Source organism: Pocillopora verrucosa, chromosome 5 (genome assembly GCF_036669915.1).
Source record: "Pocillopora verrucosa isolate sample1 chromosome 5, ASM3666991v2, whole genome shotgun sequence".
Taxonomy (NCBI): Eukaryota; Metazoa; Cnidaria; class Anthozoa; order Scleractinia; family Pocilloporidae; genus Pocillopora; species Pocillopora verrucosa.
The window spans coordinates 17,198,923-17,221,444 of NC_089316.1; the positions used below are offsets into that span (position 1 = coordinate 17,198,923).

At 37.6% G+C, this 22,522-nt stretch overlaps 1 protein-coding gene and 1 pseudogene across 1 annotated transcript; both read right to left on the bottom strand.

The window, feature by feature from the left end:
• Positions 1-9,645: 9,645 nt before the first annotated feature.
• Positions 9,646-10,404, bottom strand: LOC136280757 (integrase/recombinase xerD homolog). The gene has a single exon (XM_066166443.1). It carries the CDS (start codon positions 10,402-10,404, stop codon positions 9,646-9,648), a length of 759 nt encoding a protein of 252 aa, XP_066022540.1.
• A 4,662-nt stretch (positions 10,405-15,066) lies between these two features.
• LOC131787603 (tetratricopeptide repeat protein 28-like) lies at positions 15,067-22,306 on the bottom strand (annotated as a pseudogene).
• Positions 22,307-22,522: the final 216 nt, after the last annotated feature.

Sequence of the window (22,522 nt, forward strand, 5' to 3'; positions counted from 1 at the left end):
TTATTTTACTTGCAGACATCAATGTTGAAGTTTCTCAAAAAAGAAAAATGCTTAACCAATTTAAACAATCGCTGTGATTTCTCTGCAGACGGAAAGAGAATTTACCTGTATTATTCCCAGCTCTCTGAAATTAAGCCAGTACAAACCGCTGACAACCTTGTCTTCTTCGCTGGAGACGATCTCCATACAGGACTCAGCAGACAATTCAGGAAGGGTGCCAAGAGGAACTTTGAAATAATGGCGAAATGGAAACGCGTCAAACAAATATCTTTAAATCAGTTTTAGTCGTGTAAATCTTTGTTTATGTTTTATTTTTGGCATGTTCATATTTGCAAGAACGTGGTCGTAGTGAAAGGCAAATGCGACCAAGAGAAAGGAAATAGTAAACTAAAAAGAGGCACTCATTATTATTTCGATTAAAAGCTGCTTTCACACTTCTTGAGAGCGTCAGATGTTTGTGCAACAATGGAAAGCGATTACAAACCTGTGCTTATGTTCTAGCTAAAGATTATCTAAACTTGGCCATACAAGAAAACTGCTTTGTTTCCTTTTTAAAAATATAAATGATTCACTGGATTCCAACAGAAAATCCAATGGAACACCCAATAACAAGATTTGATGTATGCTTTAAAATGTTAAACCGTTCGTTTGATTTTTTTTTCAGTGAAGGAGACGCATTTTCTGAGCTAAATAATAATCATAAAAAAAAATCATAATAATTTCATGCAATGCTTAAATGCATATATTTCGTCAACTTTAAAAAAAAACGACTTTCTTTTTACAAAAACGATGATCCCAAGGAGATTGTAAGAATAATTCAGAAGAAGTTCTGTGAGACTTTCCCACAACCGCAGCGTAATTTTTATTTGAATACCTATTTGGCTTTTTCCTAATTTCATTTATTAAAAGTCCTGGGACAACGTCCTGCACAAACGAAACTATACTCGACTTTTATCAAAACTATACCTCCATTAGGCCAGCTCCTCTCGTAAAATCGATTTTCATCCGTGACAAAGTTTCGAGGTCTTGCCTCCTTTGTTCTGTTGTTCAATTCTCTGACAATGAAATGTGTTCTCACAAAGTACTTGACATTCAAACGGCGCCCGCACAACCAAAGATTTAAACGTGTAACCCGTAAGAGCTTTGCCTGGAATCGATACTCCAGCTGTTTTGCATTGTTTCCCAACTGAGACATTTAAGTATATCAGCGATATCAGGAAGAGTAAGTGAAACGTTTGCTTCATCTTGTCCATCTTGATGCAGCTTTGATTTGATTTCTGTAAATGAAAGGCAACATTAATCCCTCAGACATACAAGCTAATGTACACCTCACCATGGTAAAATGAAAAATAAAAAATAAAACATTCCCACGCCAATACCAAAGTCATTTTTCAGCTGAATTATATATTAATGCGTTCCTGGTTCACTGCCCCCAAACTATACGGACTTGGCCTCCTACTAAGCTTGGCAGCCAATCATACAACAGAGCTAAAACCCCTGTATCGCAACAAGGCTATCAATGAGAACTTAAAGTTGTAAGAGCCCTCATAACTTGATTTTCTTTGTTTTGTTTTTGCTTACAGCTTAATTTGCGTATTAGCCTGAGAAAAATCCCTTGTGCGTATGTTAGAGCCTTGAAAGAAACAAAATTAAAAACGAAAAAGTAGCACAAACTTTTAGAACAAATTGAATACAGCTAATTAGAATGAAAAAGAAACGTCATGCATGGTACACCTGTTGAAGCTCTAATTAAAGGTCCTTTATATCGACTTCTTTCTTTCTTTCTAAAGAATGACTTCTGGAAAGTTCAGTTTCTGAAGAGAATTCCGAGAAGTTTCGAAGGATACAATATATTTGACTCTCTTTGCCAATTTTTTACCAGGTATAAAGCTATCCCTATGTCGACATTTGTATAAATAAATCTGTTTTTACTGAAACTTTTTCATGGAAAACTTTCAGCACCCTGGAAGAAGCTCTCAAAGAAAGACAGTTGCTCAAGATAAATTGAAATTAAGGCGAGAAGAAAATTCCGCATACTCAGGAAAGTAAACGAGAAGCGGTCTTGAACGCTAAAATTTCCCAAACTTTTCATCTGGAGATAATTCAAGAGAGACAGTTTAGAGTAAGAAATGCATCAATGCATAGCCTAGAAAATTCGGAAAGCAGGGAAAAATCCCAGTAAGTGACTCTTCGATTACTTATAGACTTAATTTGCTCTGATATCAATTAACAAACCTGTGTGAAAATTTCGTTCGAACCAAAAACAAATAACTTTTCAGGCTTCCTGATTGAAAGATTTTCGGTCACGCGTAAAACGCCATCGATCGACATCTGCCATAGCCTACCACTAACCTTTGAAACAACTTTTGCGTTAAATTTTCTTGTTATTTCCAAGGTACTAATAAAAAAAAAACAACACGAGCGTACATAAATAGATCACCCACTGCCAAAGCTCACGTTCTTCAATCAAAGCAGAACAGTTTCACACAGCGCGCTAAGACAAAAGTCATATTGGACCTTGACTGCATTTGATGAGACAATAAGCCATCTCTGAATTACCTTTAGCCTCTTTTTCAAAGCACATCCTGGTGCACATTCTTTCAAAGGTTTATTCGTTATCATTCCCATGCAAATTTTGGTTTAAAAACTCATTTTCATACGAACGACTCAGCACCAGGCCTTGTTTCGAAAAGAGGCCAAAAGCAATTCGGAAATGGCTCACTTATCTATCCTTGATTTCGGACACTGAGAAAAAACAGGTCGTCTTTTATTCTTCAATCTGAGCGAATTCTAACTTATAACAAGAATTGCAGAGAAAGAGCTTTTACGTATAGGATAAACAAAATAAGAAGGAACAAAAGGCTGACGTTCTTACTCGGTGTGAATTTTGCTATTATTGAAAAAAGAAAAAACTGACCACTTGAAGTATTTTGTGTTCAATCAATCAAAATCCAAATAAACCCGTGGCTGCTTAGAAATAGAATAGGTTTGTTTTAAAAACCCCGAATGAACATTTTAACAAAATACGCCAGCTGTCGCTTTGTAATTTGTTTCTTTCTTCCAAAGATGTTATTGTTCTATTTCATAAACAAGCTGTCTTGAGTCAGTAGCGTAAGTAACCAATCTGTTTATAAACTCTCATTTATTCATTGAAATATAAGGCACTATTGCGTGGACTTATGAACTCTCTCTTAACAGGAAGATTTTTCATTTTGTCATCTACAATCTATTCAAAAAGCACGAAAAAAAGATTGAAAACCTCACTCTTAAAAACTACGGATAAAGGACCAATCTTTTCTGTTTGCCTTAAGCATGAGCCTTAAGAATTGAAGTATAATGATGCAATATGCCCTCTTATATTTTGCATATCCTTTCCATTTTTGGGATTCACATTTTTGCTTTTAGAAGCCTAACACTGTCTCTCCGCCAGAGGGAAACCCGTTGTTATTGTTACCAAATCTTAACTCATCTACATTTTGTGTGTGGATCTTGAGTTCTGTATGAGATTAGGCTCCGCAGGATAACTGAATAAGCGACAAAACGATAACGTATCTTTGTCTCACTAATTTTCTCATTTCATTTTCGTGGTTAACCCTGGTGATAATTCTGTAGAAAGGCAATGTGAAGCTCCGAATGTAAAGCGTGCCTTCGATTATAAATAAGAGACTATTTATTTGTCTGCTAATTAGTTATTCCTCGTGGTCAAATGATTATGGAAACGTAATGAAAACGGTTTAAAATCGTTATCTAAAATACCAACTTCCACATCCAAGACAAAATTGCAATCAGAGAAAGCGGAGCCCTTGTGAAGCGAGATGCCAGAAACTTTTAGCAAAGCGTATTACTTTTTCACGATAAATTGCAAAGGAAAAAAAGCTTTTGTAAGTTTCTTAATGCCTTTGACTTTTTACATTCCCATATTTAATTCAAAACAAATTTAATTGAGACTTTCTTTTGTGAAGAAAAAAGCATAGATCTACTGTTTTGCACGTGATCAGGACGTGGTTATGTCAAGGTCTTTTGCATAACATTGAAGCTCTCTTTTCTCAATTTTTCCGACGATCCCAGACAATCTGTCGCTAGATCTCCTTTAGCCCTTGAAAATTTCACTGGATCAGCCTGAGGCTTAAAAAAAGTGCTTTTATACTTTATGAAAAGACAAAATCGAAAAACTGGAAAGCAACAGCTGTGTGTTTAAAGGGAAAACTAAAATGGGCTGAAGAGTCCAAAACCTATCCTCCCCACTTCCCCGGCCTTGGACAAACAATTTCCGGTGACTCACCCTCCAATGGGCCGATCCCTGGCCTGCATCGCATTGCTCGCCTTAACGTTTTTAAACCTCCTCCATTTTTACCGGCCGGGCTAGCTTGAAGGCTGGCGATAATCGCCTTCACGCCAAAACCAGGAAAGTAACCCCTCCCAAGACTGCTGCTTTGGATTCTCAACCACCCTCCAATCACCGGATGAAATAGAAATAACATTTCTTCTCAGAAATTAGGGGTAAGTACAAATGTTGTTATCCTAAGTTATCATATCATCTCGACATAACTCAGAACTTCAGTTTACGAAACAACTGCTGCTGGAGCAACTATTACCGTTACCTCTACTATTACTGCTACTGGTACTACTAATACTAAGAAAACTTCTGATTCTACTAATACTACAATCAACACAATCACCATTAATGTCCAAATTTTTCAAAACTCTTCCTTATCCAGGTGGTGAATTCATCAGATTTTTTACCCGCTTCCGAGACTTTCCATAACCTTAGGTTCCTTCTTGGGTGAGTACGAGGATCAGACATATCAATGCTTTATGAAACTCTTGTTCAATGTTTAAAGAGTCCAGAAAAAAAAAGGAGTGAAAATATAAGGTGAGCTGAGAAATAGTTAATATTTTTGGATTATAACTTCGATAGTGACGATAAACCATACAAATATAGGTACAGAATGTAAAAAAAATCAAGAATACCCTAGAATAATTAAGAGATTATAATGTTTGAAATGGACAAAGCTTTTCGTACTAACCCTCTAATAAACGACATGACTGAATAAATTAGAGGACAGAAATAAAGTAAATACTTTTTCTAAGGGAAACACCTGCCATCTAGACGGGATAAAACTACTTCGGGCGGGAACGCCAAAGCGACAAAAAACAAATGGAGTGAAATTTCCATGTCCTCAAAGACCAGATGAAAAGAAATCTCTCTTGATTCTAGAGGGCTGTTGGCCAATCGAAGAACTTGACGGCAACTTGATTGCAAAGAACCGTCAATTTTAAGGCTCTTTGTAGCAACATGCTAACCAATCATGTTTGGAAGTCTTAGATATATTTTACCGCCCGCCATAAGGACACAGTTAGATTGTTTGATTTATGCAAAAATAGTCGATTATGTTTTCTTTTTCTCTACTGGCACATATAACCTTCTTTCAACCGCACGCTTTCTCGGCATTTCTTTTATCCTTTTCTGAAATAATTGACAGCATATAAAGAGAAGTAAATATTCATAAAACTCAGTGAAAATGGAATTATATGATGAAAAGACCCAAAGTCTTAGTTATTTCAAAGATTAAAAGTAACCCTCTCCTTGAAAGTAAAGGGATATTTGAAAACACAGTGTTGGAACGTTTGGGGAAAGATAACTTGAGCAAATGTTTCCATCTTCTATAACCAAAAAGCTTAGCGCGTAAATTCTCCTTTGGTTGTATTTTCTTAGTCTTGGGAATTGAAATTACAACTGTGCTCTATACAATACGAAGCACTGACAGCTAATTAAGAGATAACCTCCTGAGCAAAGAAACAGATGTGAACTTTTCGCTAAAAACAAGCTTCATGCAAATAAAACGCCTAAAATATTGAAACTATGGAAACGACGAATTCTAGAATGTATTAACAAGAAACCCCAAAACATTTTTATCCAAACCATACGACGATAGCTTCAATATGCCAAACCGACAGCCACATTGGTTGATTCTGAACTGAAAAACTAAAAAACAACCGAATGGGTGTAATAGTTTAAAAGAACAAACGCTCCTTCCGCAGTTTTCCTATTGCACCCATATCAACTAAATTTTAATAAGATCTGAGACTGTTTAAGATTAAGATTTCTGGAGTAAGATGGCACTATGGTGAGAGCGCTCGCCTCCCACCGTTGTGACCCGAGACTCGTTTCTCAAGGGGTTCCACTGAATAAAGTAGACTTCATTAAAATGATAAGCAGGTTCTGGCACCCTAAGCAGTCCGATGTTTTCTTTTTTACCTGACAACTTCGTTGCATAATATTCAAACCTTTTGAAAACCCATCTGGATCGAAAACAAAACAGCTTTTGGGGTCTCTTAAGTTACTGGGCCTTCAAGAAACAGGCACCAACGGCTGATATTTCACATAGCTCGGGTTTGTTATTGGTTTGTTATTAGTCCTTGCTCCAAGGGTCTTTCCCCTGGTCCTCCGGTTTTCTTCCCTCCACAAAGACCAATATTCCAAATTCCAATTCGAACAGGAGAAAGTAGGTAAGAGGAGGGGAATTTCCACTCCTTAATCCCTACTACCATTCTTCCTCACCAACTAATTTGTATTTTGGTGTAGATTTCCACTTCTTAATGATGATAAGCTCTGCATGATAGCTGGATTACTACAAAAGTGTCGTTTTCAAATCTTTGCTCATAATGGCGCTCACGTGCATTCTGACAAAGCACACCAGCCGTCGCTTTGAAATGTGTTTCTTTCGATTATCCATTTTTATTTTATTGCAAAGTTTGACGATTATCTAAGAGTACGACACAAATTTGTTTGTCACGTGTGGAAAAGAAACTTGCAGGATGGTCGTGGGACAGTTTAAAGATACGCTTATATTTTTTTCTAAATTTCTAATTATCAATATTTTTAAAATAATGGCTTTAGTATTAGCGAGGTTACAAAGACGTTCAAAGCTCTCTGATAAATTTCCTTTCTGTGGTTTTAACTTCTTTCAGGACTTTCCTCTCCAGTTAGTTGTACTAACATGTAGTCGCGATATGTTTTGTTTACAGCGAAAACTAGCGGATTTGTCGTAACAAGCCTGAAAAGCAGTCGTAAAGCATAATCCATCCTTCTATTCGGAAAATGCTCCAAAGGTCAGCCAACTTCTCATATTCGTCATGGCTAGAGTTATTTATCTTTCTCGAGCAATCACAGGTTAAATACAACCAGATTCTTACGATTCAGAATGAAATTTAAAATACAAGTGCATGTAAATATTGACAACAAAGATTTTCAAGAATTACGAGTGCTAATCCGTTTATTTGCTTGATGCCTGTTGTTAACATAATTTTCATGTGTGAATTTTGCTGCGTACACCAATTGAACTTTCTGCTTTCAAGTTCAGTTTTCTGTACTTTTTGGGGTTATTTGGTGTGCTGTAGGGCATTATTTCCTGCTTGCTATTACTTTACGTTAAAAACTTATTACTTATTGTTTTACAAACTAATGAACACCAATATTCTCTATTTTAATATGAAAAAACGCATGCTGGTTTCCAAATAAGGTTGCAAAGCAAACAAGTCAGTTTAGGACGCTTTCCAATGGGCACAGCCTGATTGTGTGCACTGACCTCCGTAGAGAACGAGAAAAAGAGAATTAAAGTTAGAAAGGATTGCTCATAATCATTTCATGAATCGAACCGGGTGCAATGCAAATATAGACCGCGTTAAGAAAAACTCGAATGCCAAACAACACGGTCTCCATATTCACGGGTTACATGGAAATCATTCATTGCGCGAGATCAAGTTCTGTCAAGATGTGAAGGAATGAGTAGACAGCAAATCACAGTGTTTCCCAAAATTGTAACGTGGAATTTGAAATTGAGAATTATCAAGATTCTTCATCCAACACATTTGAGGTTTCCGACACGTTTCATCCCTTACGTTCGAGGTATGATCCTCTCTCTGTATTTCTTTATCTTTATTAGAGTGTATTCAGGCCTGGCTTGCAATACCGACGTCAGATGTCAAAGCATCAATTACGTTACTTCGCGCAACATGTGTGAGTTGAATAATTGGAAAAAAGAGGCGAGATCTGAAACTTTCGCCCCAGACACTGACAGACTCTATTTCAGAGACAAAAATAGAAAAGAAGTATAAGCTACAACAATAAAATATATGAGCAGATAAAAGTAATAAAATGTATTTGGACGTTATGACGTACCGGAAATGCATGAAAGACACAAAGGCTTTGGCAGGATTGCACCCTTTATTGTACTATTTTTCTTTATGGACAGGAAGGAGTGGTTTGGGTGCCTTTTTAATTGGGAATACTTTATTAAATTTGATGATGGTTGCATGGAGCAGTTTTCCATCTCCTTTTAAGGTACTAAGTTTTCAATATCCTTAGTTTCGAAATCAAAAACGCTCCATCTCTTGCGTCCTTCAAAAAAATAAACTAAAAAACAACTTGATTAACTATTATCAACTAGTTCCTTTTTTTTCCTGCTTTTCACCCTTGATCCAAACTGGCTTTACACCTACGACAGGGAATCATTCTCACCGATTTATAGAAATTGAAAGTTGTCGGATATCGTGTACTCATTGCGCGATAATGGTTTTAACCTCTCGTCTAGCCACTTTGCCACAGCGTAGTTGTACTTATTTATTGCAGACAAGATGGGCCGTAGTGAAGTGGCTAGACAAGAAGTTAAAACCATTATTGACCATGACGTGTGACGTCACAGCCCTTTTTACTCACGTACCTCTAGGAAGAAACTACTCAGATTTTAGCAGAGAAAGCATTTGACTGAAACTGGTTTAACAACACACACAAACTTAACAACAAAAGGCTTCTACTCCATTATCAGAGCCATATTGACAATAGATATAAACGATACCTGATAAAAACTATGCTTGATCATGCCAACCGTTTGTCATCCTCACCGGATCTTTTTTGAAAAGAATTTCAGGATCTGAGAACAATATTTCTGAAACTGAAATATCCTGAAAAACTCATTGATTCTATTTTCCAGAGTTTCCACGTTTCCAAAACCTAATTGAGTTAGTCGACAACTCTGTACGAATCACGTTGCTTTTCAAAGACCAGAAATCCGCCGACACCTAAGCGACGTTCGAAAGAAAATCGACAGTGTACAACAACCAGCTTTCACAAGCAGGAAAATGTCGGAAGATTTAAAAGTCATGGAAACAAACCCTTCTTGGTAAGCTTACAACGCGTTGAGTATGAATTTAAATGTAGTTTGTGTGGTGCGAATTATATAGGCTACACGAACCATCACCTCCACCTTGACATTGAGTAACACAAATATTCCGTCATCGGTAAACATCTCAAGGACGAAAAAATCAAAGACCGAAAAATCTTGGCGAGGGATTTGCCATCCTAGAGAAATTCCGCCGAAAGTTTGAGTGCTTTATTCTCGAGATGCTTTTCATAAGGAAAAAGAGACCGACTCTGAACACTCAATTCCAGCGAAACTGTTCTTACGTTCTAATTCGCTACGCTCAAACGAACGTAAATTATTTTCCTCTTAAATAAATAGATGAACAAATACAACAAATTGATGGTTGGATGCTCAGGCAGTCCAACAACTAACGTTTATTCAAGCTTCACATAAGCAGTCATAACAGTGTAGCTAAACTGAATATCACTAAATAAATGTAAATTTACAAACCAAGCTGAGAAGTTAGATGTAAACGCTTAGAAATATCTTCTTGAATGTACATATCCTTCGCAGTATCGGACTTCCACCGACCATGCCGTTTAAGTACCCTCTCCGAAAGACTAGGGTTATAACTAACAGCAGAGGCAGCTCCACCAGCCCTTAAACTATGAAGCCCGTACAACTTATGATCCACCCCTATTTCTTTAAGGCATTCTTTAAAGATTTCCCTACATTTGGTATATGATAATTTAACTCCGTATAACTTGTAAGTGTTGGTAGACTTAAATAACCTTACTGGACGGAAGGGAGCAACTGAACTTGAAAGTTCAATGTTACACATGGAAATATACCTTTCTAAAAGTGCAACAGGGCAATACTTGTTAGCTAACCTCTTAATATAGACATAATTACCTTCACGATAAATGTCATTTTTAGCCCTGGGAACAAACACTCTAAGATGATCAGGAAAAAATTCAAGATACATGGGCGCAATGTTACTAAGCTCATCATAACCAAAAAACCCCGCAAAGCCTAAAGAACAGATACAAGCAACTCCTATGTCCTTAAGATTAGCAGAAGATCCAGCGAACTTATCAATAATATCCTTAATAATTTCAGTGGAGATAGGCGCCTTTTTAACAGTAACTAGCTTATTACGCCTAGCAGCCTCCAGTAAATTATGACAGATCGAACTATCCAGTGGATTAGCGCCGTTACTTAAACCGAACGAGTGAAACCACTTAAGAGCTGCGCGAGCCATAACTAGAGAAGCATAAGAGTTAGAACTCTGATAAACCTTAAATAGATAAACGAATTTAAACGTAACAGGAAAAGGAGGCACTGGCTGAACGTTGGAGGAATTACAAAATTCAATAAACTTCGAAATCTCTTTCTTATATCTCCTCGATGTAGAACCCGCTTTAGACTTCAATAATGTCGAGATAAACTCTCTAGGTTAGGCTTTACACCAACCGGGATGCAACTCCAAACATCCTCTGAAGCAAACATCTGTAACGAGAAAACAAAAGAAATAACGCAAATTATGAAACCGCCAAAACAGTCGCATGCTGCAAAGACACTTCCACAACAACAGAGAATAACGACAAGCGCCTCCGCAAAAACATAGTAACAATACAAACCCCAGACCAGTGCCTGTTATCCACAAGAACATTGTAATAATACCAACTCGGGCCGGTGCCTCTTAACTACAAAACATGGTAATAATATCGACCCAGGCCAGTGCCTCTTATCTACAAAGATATTGGAACAATATCAACCAAGGCCAGTGCCTCTTAACTTCAAAACATGGTAATAATATCGGCCCAGGCCTGCCCTTTTATCCACTGAAATTTTAATGGTTAAACATCCCATGTAAATAAAGCCATAGAAACTTAAGAAAACTTCATACAAACGGCTAGGATGAAACCAGTGAACCTGTCACTACCCAAAAACGAATTTATATTCCGCCCTTGCCCTAAAGCAGCAGCCTCAAAACACTTATAATCCACAACAAATCTAGACAATTTTCTAGAAGTAATAGGCCAGAAATATGAAGACGGCCAAAAGGGCACAACTAAAGTGGCAACAGCCCTGGAAACGTGCAGGTAATGAATAGCTTTAGCAATAAGGCTCACAGGGGGAACAACCAGGCAATTTTCGCCCTCCAAGTTTTGTACGGAAAAATCCACTCCGCTACAGAGCGTGGGGGGTGGGTGGGTGGGAAAAGAAGTAAACGCCAGGATGGAGAGCGCGAGCGAGAGGAATCTGTCAACTCTTTGAAGCCTAAAATACTACACATCAACCAATCACAAAAACCCCTGGACACACGCCCTAACGGCGTGTTCCAATAAAAACGAAAAAACATAAAGTGCTAACGAACTGCATCAACATCATACCAGCGGAAAATACATATTCAATCATGTGCATTCTTTTGTGTTACTCCATCTCATTTTATTCTAATTTAGTTTCACACTTTCCTTTCTTTATAGAGCGTCACCAAACTTATAATAATTTTTACATTTGATGATGATGACATGTCGTCGCCGAAACCTCATGTTTTAATCTCGCTACTTTTATGGAACCTTTCAAACTGAAAAGGTTTCTGTATTCCTAAAGAAGTGTCTGCCAAGGCCCGCATTCTCGCAAAATTTGAAGATTTGCGAAATATTTCACCGTCTGACACCAAGTTCTTTTTTTCCGGTTTAGAGAAACTTGAACAAATCAACTTCCCTTCCTCTCCCGTTGGAAGTCTTAGCGTACATTTAAAACAAATTTCTGGCCTTCAAGGCTAACATCGAACTCTTTTTTGTAAAGAAATTAATTAACGGCAAAGAGTGAAAAAGAAGAAATGCTTCAATTGATTATATAATGCATATATCATTTTTCTCTATCGATTCGCTCAATTTCCCCTTTTCATCATTTTTACCCTTAAATTAAACATATTTTTTATTTTCTTTCCGTAATTTGAAATAATTGTAAGATCAATGTCCTCTTCTTCCTTTCAGTTCCTCTCGGTTTCCTTTTGAACTACCCAGAGAATCCTACGAAGAGATCAAAGCGAATTAAGGAAGACAAGCGATCATCGAAATGTACTAGATGAAGTCCGGTGTACCAGAAACTCCTGTTCATGAGTTTTGCAACATGGAATCGAAAGGTGAAGATTAATTTTTGTACAATCCATAGAGAAAGGAGACGAAAAGTATCTGGACACATTTTAAAACAAAATTAGGTGGAATAACCAATTAACATTAACAAGATATTCACTTTTCTCTTTAAACCTGTTTTAATTTAGTTTATGACCATGAAGCAGGAGTACCATGAAAAGTTCATATTAATGATTAGATGATTTAAATATTATATAGCAATAAATGTAAGCACAGTTCTTTTTTTTCTTTCTTTTTTTTCTCGTTTAGTTTGCAAACCGATGGGAGTTGAAAGTGAGACCCTAATTCCCGACGCCCAAATAACTGCAAGCTCTCATTACATGTATTATTATGCACACAAAGGACGTCTCAATGGAATTACGGGTTGGTGTTAAAATACCTCTAAAATCACCAATGACTTCATACAAGTGGATATGAGAGTACTGCGCTGGGTGTGTGCGGTAGCCACCCAGGGGAAGAAAAACGGAGGACTTAAGAAGAGCTACAAGATTATCTTTTCGGCAAATGGACTTGAGTGGATGACATATCAAGAATAACAAGTTGACAAGTCTGGATTAAAGTCACCTGAAAGAATTAAAGATGCCTTTGTTCCTTTTCGCTCACTCAACGTTCGTGCCAAATTTGAACACGAGAAAATCAAATTTGCGCCGTTTCAAACAACTTTCCTAGGGAAGCTAAGATTATCTCGGATAAACGAAGCTTGCGATTGTTACGACTTCGGTCCACTGCCCTTAGTGCCACTACTGACTGGAGCTTACGGCTCCCTGCAGTTGCTTGCGGCTGACGCTGCAGCAGTCTATTTCCATTAAGCTGTTCAGATCTTATGCTGCCCAGGAGAGCCCTATCTTACTTTGGTTTGTTTTTTTTTTTTTTTCAAATAGTTCTAGAGGAGATTTTTTTCCATCTTCTTTTTCATGGTGCCAAAATATCACTGATTATTCATATTTGTTTGCAGGTCTTTCAAGCCAACAAGGATTTGACAACGGTGGTGAAGAACATTCTGAAAAACCCGGTACTAGCAAGGAACGTTCGTTTTCAGCCATTAACTTTCTATAGCTATCCTTGTGTAAGGATTGAAATATTTGCTTATTACAAAAAAGGTCTGTGTAAATTTGAAAACTATATTTCCAATCCACAAATGTTTTTCCATTCTTGTTTAAGTTCTCGATATAAATGTTTTCGATTGTTTAGAGACATTTAGCATTGAATATAAAAAGTCTAAGCTACATCATAGGCTGAATTATACTTTGATTGCTTCTTACTCAAGATTCTGACTTGAAATTGATAAGAATTTCTTTAAGTTCAATCCCCCAACAGTGTACATTATACTCTAGTTGATACAAGTGATGCGAGCTTAAAGGTCCATCAGGAGGTAAAGATTACACCCGTCACCGAAAGACAGATCATAAATACAGCCGAAGCAGTTGCTACGAAAATAACAAAAACAGCTGTAAAAACGTCCTGAATAATTTATCAGGTAGATGCCAGTAAAGACAGCAAAGGAGCATAACAACTCTTACGCCAATTCTATCGAACTGCTTTACTGTAAAACAGAGTCTACTAACAATGGACAGAATCTAGATTTCCACTGTTTGTTTGAACTCCAGTATGACGTCACCCTAATGAGAACAAATGAGACCCATTACTTCACTTCGCTGAACATTTCGGATTCCCTCATACGTTTCATGGCTTCGTTAAAAATTACGAGGTACAACTATGATGGAATTCATTTAAGTGCAAGATAAATACGTTTACAGAAAAACACTTCAAAGGTAATTGCGTAATAATAACTTATAACAAAAGTAAACAGTTCAAATTTGTAGAAGGGCCTAACAACAATAACGCAAACTTTCTATATATTAACTAGAAAATAGTGATTCCAGTCACACTAATGGAAATCATTTCACAGGCTGTGAAACAATAGAAAAGATTATTTCTCATTAGCTGTAAAATATTCGTATGACATAGCTCAGGTCAAGTGACTCTGGAAATTTCCGAAAGAGATAGCCAGTAAAAACTAATTACAAGTTGTGAAACGATAGCCAAAATTATTATTACCGGTAGCTGTAAAACATTGGTTTGGCATGGCTTCAGTTCAAGTAGCAAAAAAGCGCAACATCAGATCATGGTACTAAATCAGTGATTCTAAAAATTCCAGGAAGAAATAGCCAGTTAAAGGCTAGTATTAGGTCAAAAGAGTGAAGACCAAAAAATAATTACTCAGCTTCATAGTCAAAAGAACATCCGAAAAAAGGAATATTGTACTTTAAAAGAAAATCAGTTTTAGCACATATAAAAGTTCGAAGTTAGCTATATCCCTTTGGGTTAAAACTGTACCAGAAAGTATTATCTAAATTACTGCAATTGAATAAGTTGTTCCACGCGTATATACTTAGAAGCCAATCCCGAATGCAAAGCACTTCCTTTCACATAATACCTCTACACTTTCATTCTAAAATAAACATGAACAATCGTTCAACTATTTGATTGATGTCAACAGTCAATTAATGCAACACCTGCCTACTAAAAAGGTGTAGACAATATTCAAGGTAACTTAAACAAATTCAAAAACAAAACACCAATCCCAGTTGATTGTTTATAAGTTCAAATTAGTTCAACAGATCCCGCAATCTCATTATTTAACACTGTGCATAATTTGACTCCTCTTCCTTTCTTTTTAATCTAGATGCAACTTCTGTGCGGAAGGAGAAACTTTAGAAGTTACTTATTAACTTCTAACTGAAAAATTTGAACTAATATTTCGCTACTCTTATAGGATTGGTCTCTTAGAAATAACAGCTTAAAGTAACGAACCATCCCCTAAAGCAAACTGCGCTCAAGACCTCCAGTGGTTCCACTGATTTTCTTATTGAAAATGTGACAACATCTCCAAACTATTTTCGTACTTAGACTTGAGTTTAAATGCAATTCCTATTTTACAAAGAACCAGTCACTTAAATAAACTTGGTTAATGAAATTGCTTCAAGACTATTACCGCAAATTAGGATCAAAACCACATTATCACAACGTCCATCGGCAGTATTTGGATGATCCATGACTTAAAATATTTGATAAGAGTTCTGAATAAAAATTGCTTGGTAGCTATTGTACCTTTTGAAAATCAAGAACCGATATCTCATTAATAAAATATATTGTTCGTATGTTTTGAGACCCAACCTCTTGTCTTACTAACTCCTAAATTAAAAGCATTCATACATTAAAATTATGCATACTTATGCTATAAAGCCGATTTTAAAATCAGATAAGTTAAAATATATCAAATAATATCAGTGACTATGGCTCTTTACGAATTACCATAAAATAAGCGTATACCTTTTCGAGTTAAGAGTTCACTTTCACCGTGCTAAACGGACCATTTTGCTTGTAAACTCCTAAATTATGATGAAGTATTTTGTTCAGTCTCTTAACTATTTCAAAGGTGAAACAACACTGTCCATCGCATTACATGGATTTATCACAACAAGGTCCATTCCAGTATTAGTCTAGGTTAAAGAACAACGATAATTCTAGTTTGAATCCACCTTCTTTGTTCAGCAACCATCTAAGGGGAGAAAAAAAGAGTCAGCAACAACAAAAAATCATGTATTTTGAGAAATAAAATCATGGTGTAGTTTTTTGAAAACCTCGGCCCTCTTCTCCTTTTCTCGGGGCAAGTACAATTCACAGCTGATACAATGTCTAGAAAAGTCACCTTTTTCCTCCACTAATCTACAAATTCTTCCAGACTGCGAAATGTGACCTTATCCAATGTTTAAAAGCCCCTGACCAAGGCCCAGCTATGGCAGCTGCGAAATCTCGAATAAAATGGTTAAAAAATAACTTCTGCCGCTTATAATTGAGATTTTAGAGGGTGGGTGAGAGATTCATATCGCAAACAAAAATACAAAAGCATAATATTTGTAAGATTTGATGTTAAAAGGCAGTTTAAGCATCCTAGAGAAAGTCTGTTAAAAAAATCCCAAAACAAGTAATAATTACATTGAGCAGCAACTAGATTGCATCGGTTCCATTCAGCTCAAGAGTGACATCATCCCCGATGAGAGCAAATGGTGCCCAATGTTTCACTTCCCTGAAATCTCCAGACTCTCTCATACATTTCATGGCTTGGTCCAGAGCTTCACAGACCCTTCTTCCTCTAACTAGTTCTTTATAAAAATGTTTCATGAACTGGAAAGTGGCTTCGTCATCAATTGCCCACAGGGACACCAAAACGGAACGAGCCCCGGCACCTAAAAATGCTCGAGCAATGCCAACTAACCCCTCAGCCTTTATTTCTCCACGAGCGCTATGACAACAACTCAACACAACCAATCTTGCCCGCAGCTGAGCCTGTAAAACATCCGCCATTGTCAGTAGAAAGTCTTTCTCTCTGGGACGATGGGATTCTCGAATAGGGTTTGGTGCCAAGGCAATTTCTCCCGTTTCCATGCTGCCATGTGCTGCGATATGTATCAAGGCAACCGTCGAGAGTCGCTTCAAAACTTCACCTTTAGTAGCCTTTTTTCCGATGAGGGGGGCCGTGCAGAGAATTCTTCCAATCATCTCTACTTCCTTCTTCGCAAATGGCAGCTCACACAATCTTTTACCATCATAAAGAACTTCCTCTAAGCACGGATCTCCAACAAGTAGTGCGCCGGTTTTATTGTGGGACTCTGTTGGACAATTAGTGACCAATTTCAAAGTGCTCAGAGATGGCATCATACGGATCTTATAAAGCTCAGACAGATATTTCAGGGTTGGGTTCACCAATGCTACATAGGGTACCAAACAAAATGGACCTTCAGGAACGAGTATGAGGTCATTTCCATGAAACCGATCAGCTATAGGAGCAATGATAATGTCACTCATCTTCTTTAAGCTTTCTCCGGGTGGAGTAGAGTGAGAAACACTAACAGGGGCTCTCTCAGTCGTCAATGTCACATCACAAGGCTCGTCAAGCGAGCGATTTTCGCATTTAATGCCATCTCGTACAGTTATCTCCTTAAGAAGACTGTGGTTTAAAGAGGTGATAAAAGTTCGCACATTCTGTTCTAATGAATGGTCTTCTATTCCCCTTCTTCTCAATTTGACCTCGCAATCGCTGTTTATAACCCAGAGGAAGATTTCTTTCTCACTAAACGCTACAAAAACTGTTGTCGATGGAATAGATGTAATGGAGAAGTTAGCTGACCTTTCGAAAAAGTGAGACTGAGAGTTTGCTTCCTTAAGCCCGTACTTATCCTCCATGAGATCCCTTAAAGCTTGGGCTCGTCCTTCCTCGGCATAAAACAAAGCATTAATTACTTCACCACGGTTTAAATGCAGACGCCACAAATTATTGTATGCATGACTATATGTATCGCGATAATTAATCTTCCACTCGTCTTTAAACTCGAGAGCGGCTCTGATTTCATTAAACATCATCACACTGGGACGATAGCATTCAAGAGCATTCGTTGACGATCCCTTACCTTCAAAGCTCTGACCGAGTTGATAAAATGAAACGGAAACTACAGCTTTGTCTCCTACTTCTTTAGCAACTTTTTGACGAAGTTCATAATATTCAATGGCTTTCTTAAAGTCTCCTGATTTATAGTAGGTGTTTCCGAGATTTCCATAAGCCCCTCCCTCTAAAGTTCTGTCTCCTATTTCTTTGGCAATTTGTAAAAGACACTTTTGGCACTCGATGGACTTACTAATATATCCTAATTTGTCATAGGTCGAGCCTAGATTTCCATAAGCTGCTGCTTGAACAGATTTTTGTCCTTGCTCTTCGGCAAAGTTTAGGAGACGTTTCCCGTACTCGATAGACGTTTTGAAATCTCCTAATTGATCATATGCATTTCCAAGGTTTCCATAAGCTGCTTCCTCTCCAGCTTTGTCTCCTACTTCTTTAGCAATTTCCAAATCCCACTTATAGCACTCGATAGCCTTCTTGAGATCTCCCAAACTATGAAAAGCGATGCCAAGATTTCCAAAAGCCCTTCCCTCTCCAGCTTTGTCTCCCACTTCTCTGGCAATTCGTAAATCGCGCTTGTGGTATTCAATAGCCCTTTTGAAGTCTCCTAAGCTGTGATAGGTATTGCCAAGATTCCCATAAGCCCTTCCTTCTCCAGCTTTGTCCCTCACTTCTTTGGAAAGTCGTAGATGGCATTCATGATATTCGATGGCCCTCTTAAAATCTGCCAACGCACGAAAATCTGAGCCGAGATTTCCATAGGCCATTCCCTCTCCAGCTTTGTCTCCTACTTCTTTAGCAATTTTTAGATGACATCCATGGTAAGCGACGGCCTTCGTAAGATATCCTAATCCACGAAAGACGTTTCCCAGATTACTATACACTCCTCCCTCTCCAACTTTGTCTCCCACTTCTTTGGCAATTCTTAGATGGCATTCATGGTAATAGATGGCCTTCTTGAAATCTCCCAACGCACGATACGCCAAGCCGAGATTTCCACAAGCCGCTCTCTCTCCAACTTTGTTTCCCACTTCCTTAGCAATCTTAAGACTACACTCATAGCACTCGATGGCCTTCTCGAAATCGCCAAACGCACGGTAGGAAATTCCAAGATTTCCATAAACCCTTCCCTCAAGTAATTTCTCTCCTATTTCTTTGGAAATTTTTTAAATGAAGCTTATGGTACTCGACGGCCCGCCTAAAATCTCCTGAACAATGGAAGAGATCGGCCAGACTTTCATAAGCCGTTCCTTCCCCAATTTTGTCTGGCATTTTCTTAGCAGTCTTCAGACGACGTTCATTATACTCGATAGCCTTCTTCAAATTTCCTGATTGGTTAGGATTATTCCAAAGACTTTCATTTGCATTCCCCACATCACCTTCTTTTTCTTCTTCTTTAGCAACTTCTAATTCTTGGAGTGCTTTTGCAATTGCTTCAGTTCGGTATGATTCTTTTTGTAGGCCTTAAGTAAAACAAATTGCGCCTTTTAAGTTCAGGTAACATATCAATAAGAGGAAGATTGAATAGACGGTCCCTCAGTTTCATCTTTTCACCTATACTAAGCAATTAGAGTTCCATCATGAAGTATCTATGTTTACAGTATATTTCCCCAGTTGGCCATTCCAAACTCTTAATGAACCAGTTATTCTACCAAGGCCATTGTTTTATCAAGAGAAGAACAATTTTCCCATCAAATATTGTTTTGAAGTCTCACTTTCTTTTCAAATTTCGTTGTAAGAATGAGAGAAGTTAAATATTTAAAAGGGCATCCCACATGATCCAGCCTTTGTTTTTGCTTGTTTTGCGTGCATTGGTGTGAATGAACTGATTTTCCAATTTCTTGCCTGGGATTTCTCGGGATTTATTGTCAGTTCGTCCTCTTTCTTCCATGTCTCCAATGTTTCTTGAACTGCGTGTGCCTCACCAGTACATAGTCTCCATAAGTTTTCCAAGACGTCATTGCACTTTACAATCTTCGTAGAGTAAAGACTGATTCATTTAACTTACAGCTCTTTGTTATCACTTGATACTTACACATTTGTCTTACTCGTATAGCCATAAGAATTCACACTTTTTTTCTCTCCCATACACATACATGGCAATTTTATTTCTCCCAGCCACTTGCTGAGTGTTCATAACCGTTGCTGCAAGATCGGGTCAATAAAAAATAAATATGAACCATAAATGCAAAGCAAATTAACCGATAGAGTGAGTGGTTATTAAGGGAGAAGTGTATATGCTCCCAGCAGTCAGTAAGATAATCTTGTTTCCTTTTTTAAAGGAGAAACGAGTGCACAAACGAGTGCAAACTTATTCTTATCCGTATCTTAAGATCAAATCCGTTTAAATATGATGTAGACTCTGTCTGGTCTGCGTTCATTATAATGTCGATTGAAAGACTCATGCAGTGGAAGTGTACCTCAAATACCAATCAGCAATTCATTTCTGATAATTTAACTTACCCAAACCGCTGAGACCATTTAAACTCCATATCTTTGGATGCCTTCTTGGCACTGACTGACTTATGAATAAAACATACGCCTTTTTTGATCGGAATGGAGCAAGCAATAAAAACAAATCGCCTAAATTGATTGAGATTCTGAAACAGTCAAGATGTGGGGATATATTCCTAAAACCTAAACAAAGGATACTGCCAGTCCCTTCTGACACCTCTGAATGGCCTCTGCTTGTAATTGAAGCTGCACACAAGCACTGGCTCCTAAAGACGAATGGCAATTGGTTGAATGCAGTTCGCTAACTTTTGTTAGGTAGTGAAAAAAATTCTTCTTTCTTTCATGAAATCGAACCAAATTCTGTTCACAAGTTATCAATCAGTGCATAGCCGCTGACGCCCTTTTGCTTCGGTCACATGACAAAAACACCTACTTCGATTTTAAGGAGAGGCGTGGTTTGATTGATTTGAACTTGCGTGCTGATACATGCATGAAAGTGAATGTGTCCTTGAGTGAAATAATGCGGAGGAAAAGCTCTCTCGAACATAAATGAGGGGGAGATCAAATTTAGCATAGTTTCAAATCATCAGCATTAGATGATTGTGTGACAGCATGAAGATAAATAATATTTCCCTTAGCAAAAGTTTCCAGTTCAGACAGTTATCCTATCGTTGATCGGATTTTTGAAAATAGCTGGCTCCGGTTTTACACAACCGAGGCAGATAGATTACCAAGAGAGTGATTAAGCCAGTTTTGATCTTATCACGTTAAGACATGACTTCCACTTATTATATAAAATCTGGTTATTTCAAGGATTTCCATCCCTTGGAAAAACCGTAACAGCACACGTATAATATTACGATAATAATTTACGTGTGATTGATATAGCCAATCAGCTACTGACACGTCACTCGCCTTTCGCGCCATTCTGTCAGGCCGATGAATGACTGGCACAGCTTTCATCATTACTTAAGTCGACTTTTCTCATAAGCAAAGGCTTATGGTGCTGATAAAATAAACAAATTAATACATAGTTGTCTGTGGATATTGAATTTGTCTTCTTGCGTTCAACTCGAAACATCACTCGTTCGCTGCACTCATTTTTGAGCTACCGAGTTACACATTCAAAGAGACATTGCGTATCTACGTGCGCCATGTATTATTCACCATTTATTAGTCTTATTTATGGCACCTCGTTAGTTACCTTGACTCAATTTATCGATTAACTTACCTAATTCTATGGCTTTAATCAAAGTTGGATCCAACGCAACAGCAACTGATGCATCATCCAGGGTTTCTTGGTAATAACCTGGAAAAGAAGGGATAAAACAATGAAGCAAAAGGAGGAAAAGTCAACATGCGAACATTATGAGCAAGAAAAAAGCAGCAGACATCACGAAGTGCAAGATTACCAAGAGAAAAACGATATTTTTACTTTTAATAGCCTCCCCTTAATGGCCACAAACTGTATGTTATGGGTTACAGGTCAACCTGTAACATTTACTTTCCGTATTCGAGCAAGAACTGAAGTCAAGCCGGGGATGCATTCGGAGGTTAAACCAGTACGAAAAAAAATTAAAACATTCTTACCTAAGTAGAAACTTGCTTCTGCCCTTTTGCTGTAAAGTTCGGCATTCAGTTGATCATCCCTACAGTTTACTTGGAGGCCCTCAGAGTAAAAGTGTATCGCGTTATGAGGCTGTTTATTTCTGTACTCGTCGTCACCCTCCATCAGATACACCTTCGCTATAGCTAACAAAATCACAAGACGATCATTTGCGCTAGCAGTGTATCATAGTTACTGTGCTTTGCCTATTTATTACTCCTCCACCCCTCATCGCTCCCCCCAGTAACAGAGTGAGGAAGAGTTTGTAAAGTAAAATCATTAGTTCTCAATATTATTCAATTTAACAATTTTTTCTTCATTAGCTGGCCTAATATTCTTAGTTCACTTACGAATCAGGTTATTTTTCTTAGTTTTTGACAACTTATCTTTTTTTTTTTGTTTTAATTTTTTTTCCATCTATGTTCTCTTCCATACCTATCGAGGTTTCATCGTCAAAATTTAAGCTTTCAGCTTCCGCCATATCTGAAATTTTTGAGAAAAAAGAGGTGTCAGCTGGACTTTTAAATCTGAGCGGACAAAAAGTAGATATGTACTTTACAATACGGAAGGAACTCTGTCAGAAAGAGATATTTATTCTTTACGCTTCAATCCGTGAGCAGTGCTTTACGATACAGCGACAGTACACTGTTTAAAATGTAAATCTTTAACAAATTTTATTGAAATTGTTTTGCGATAT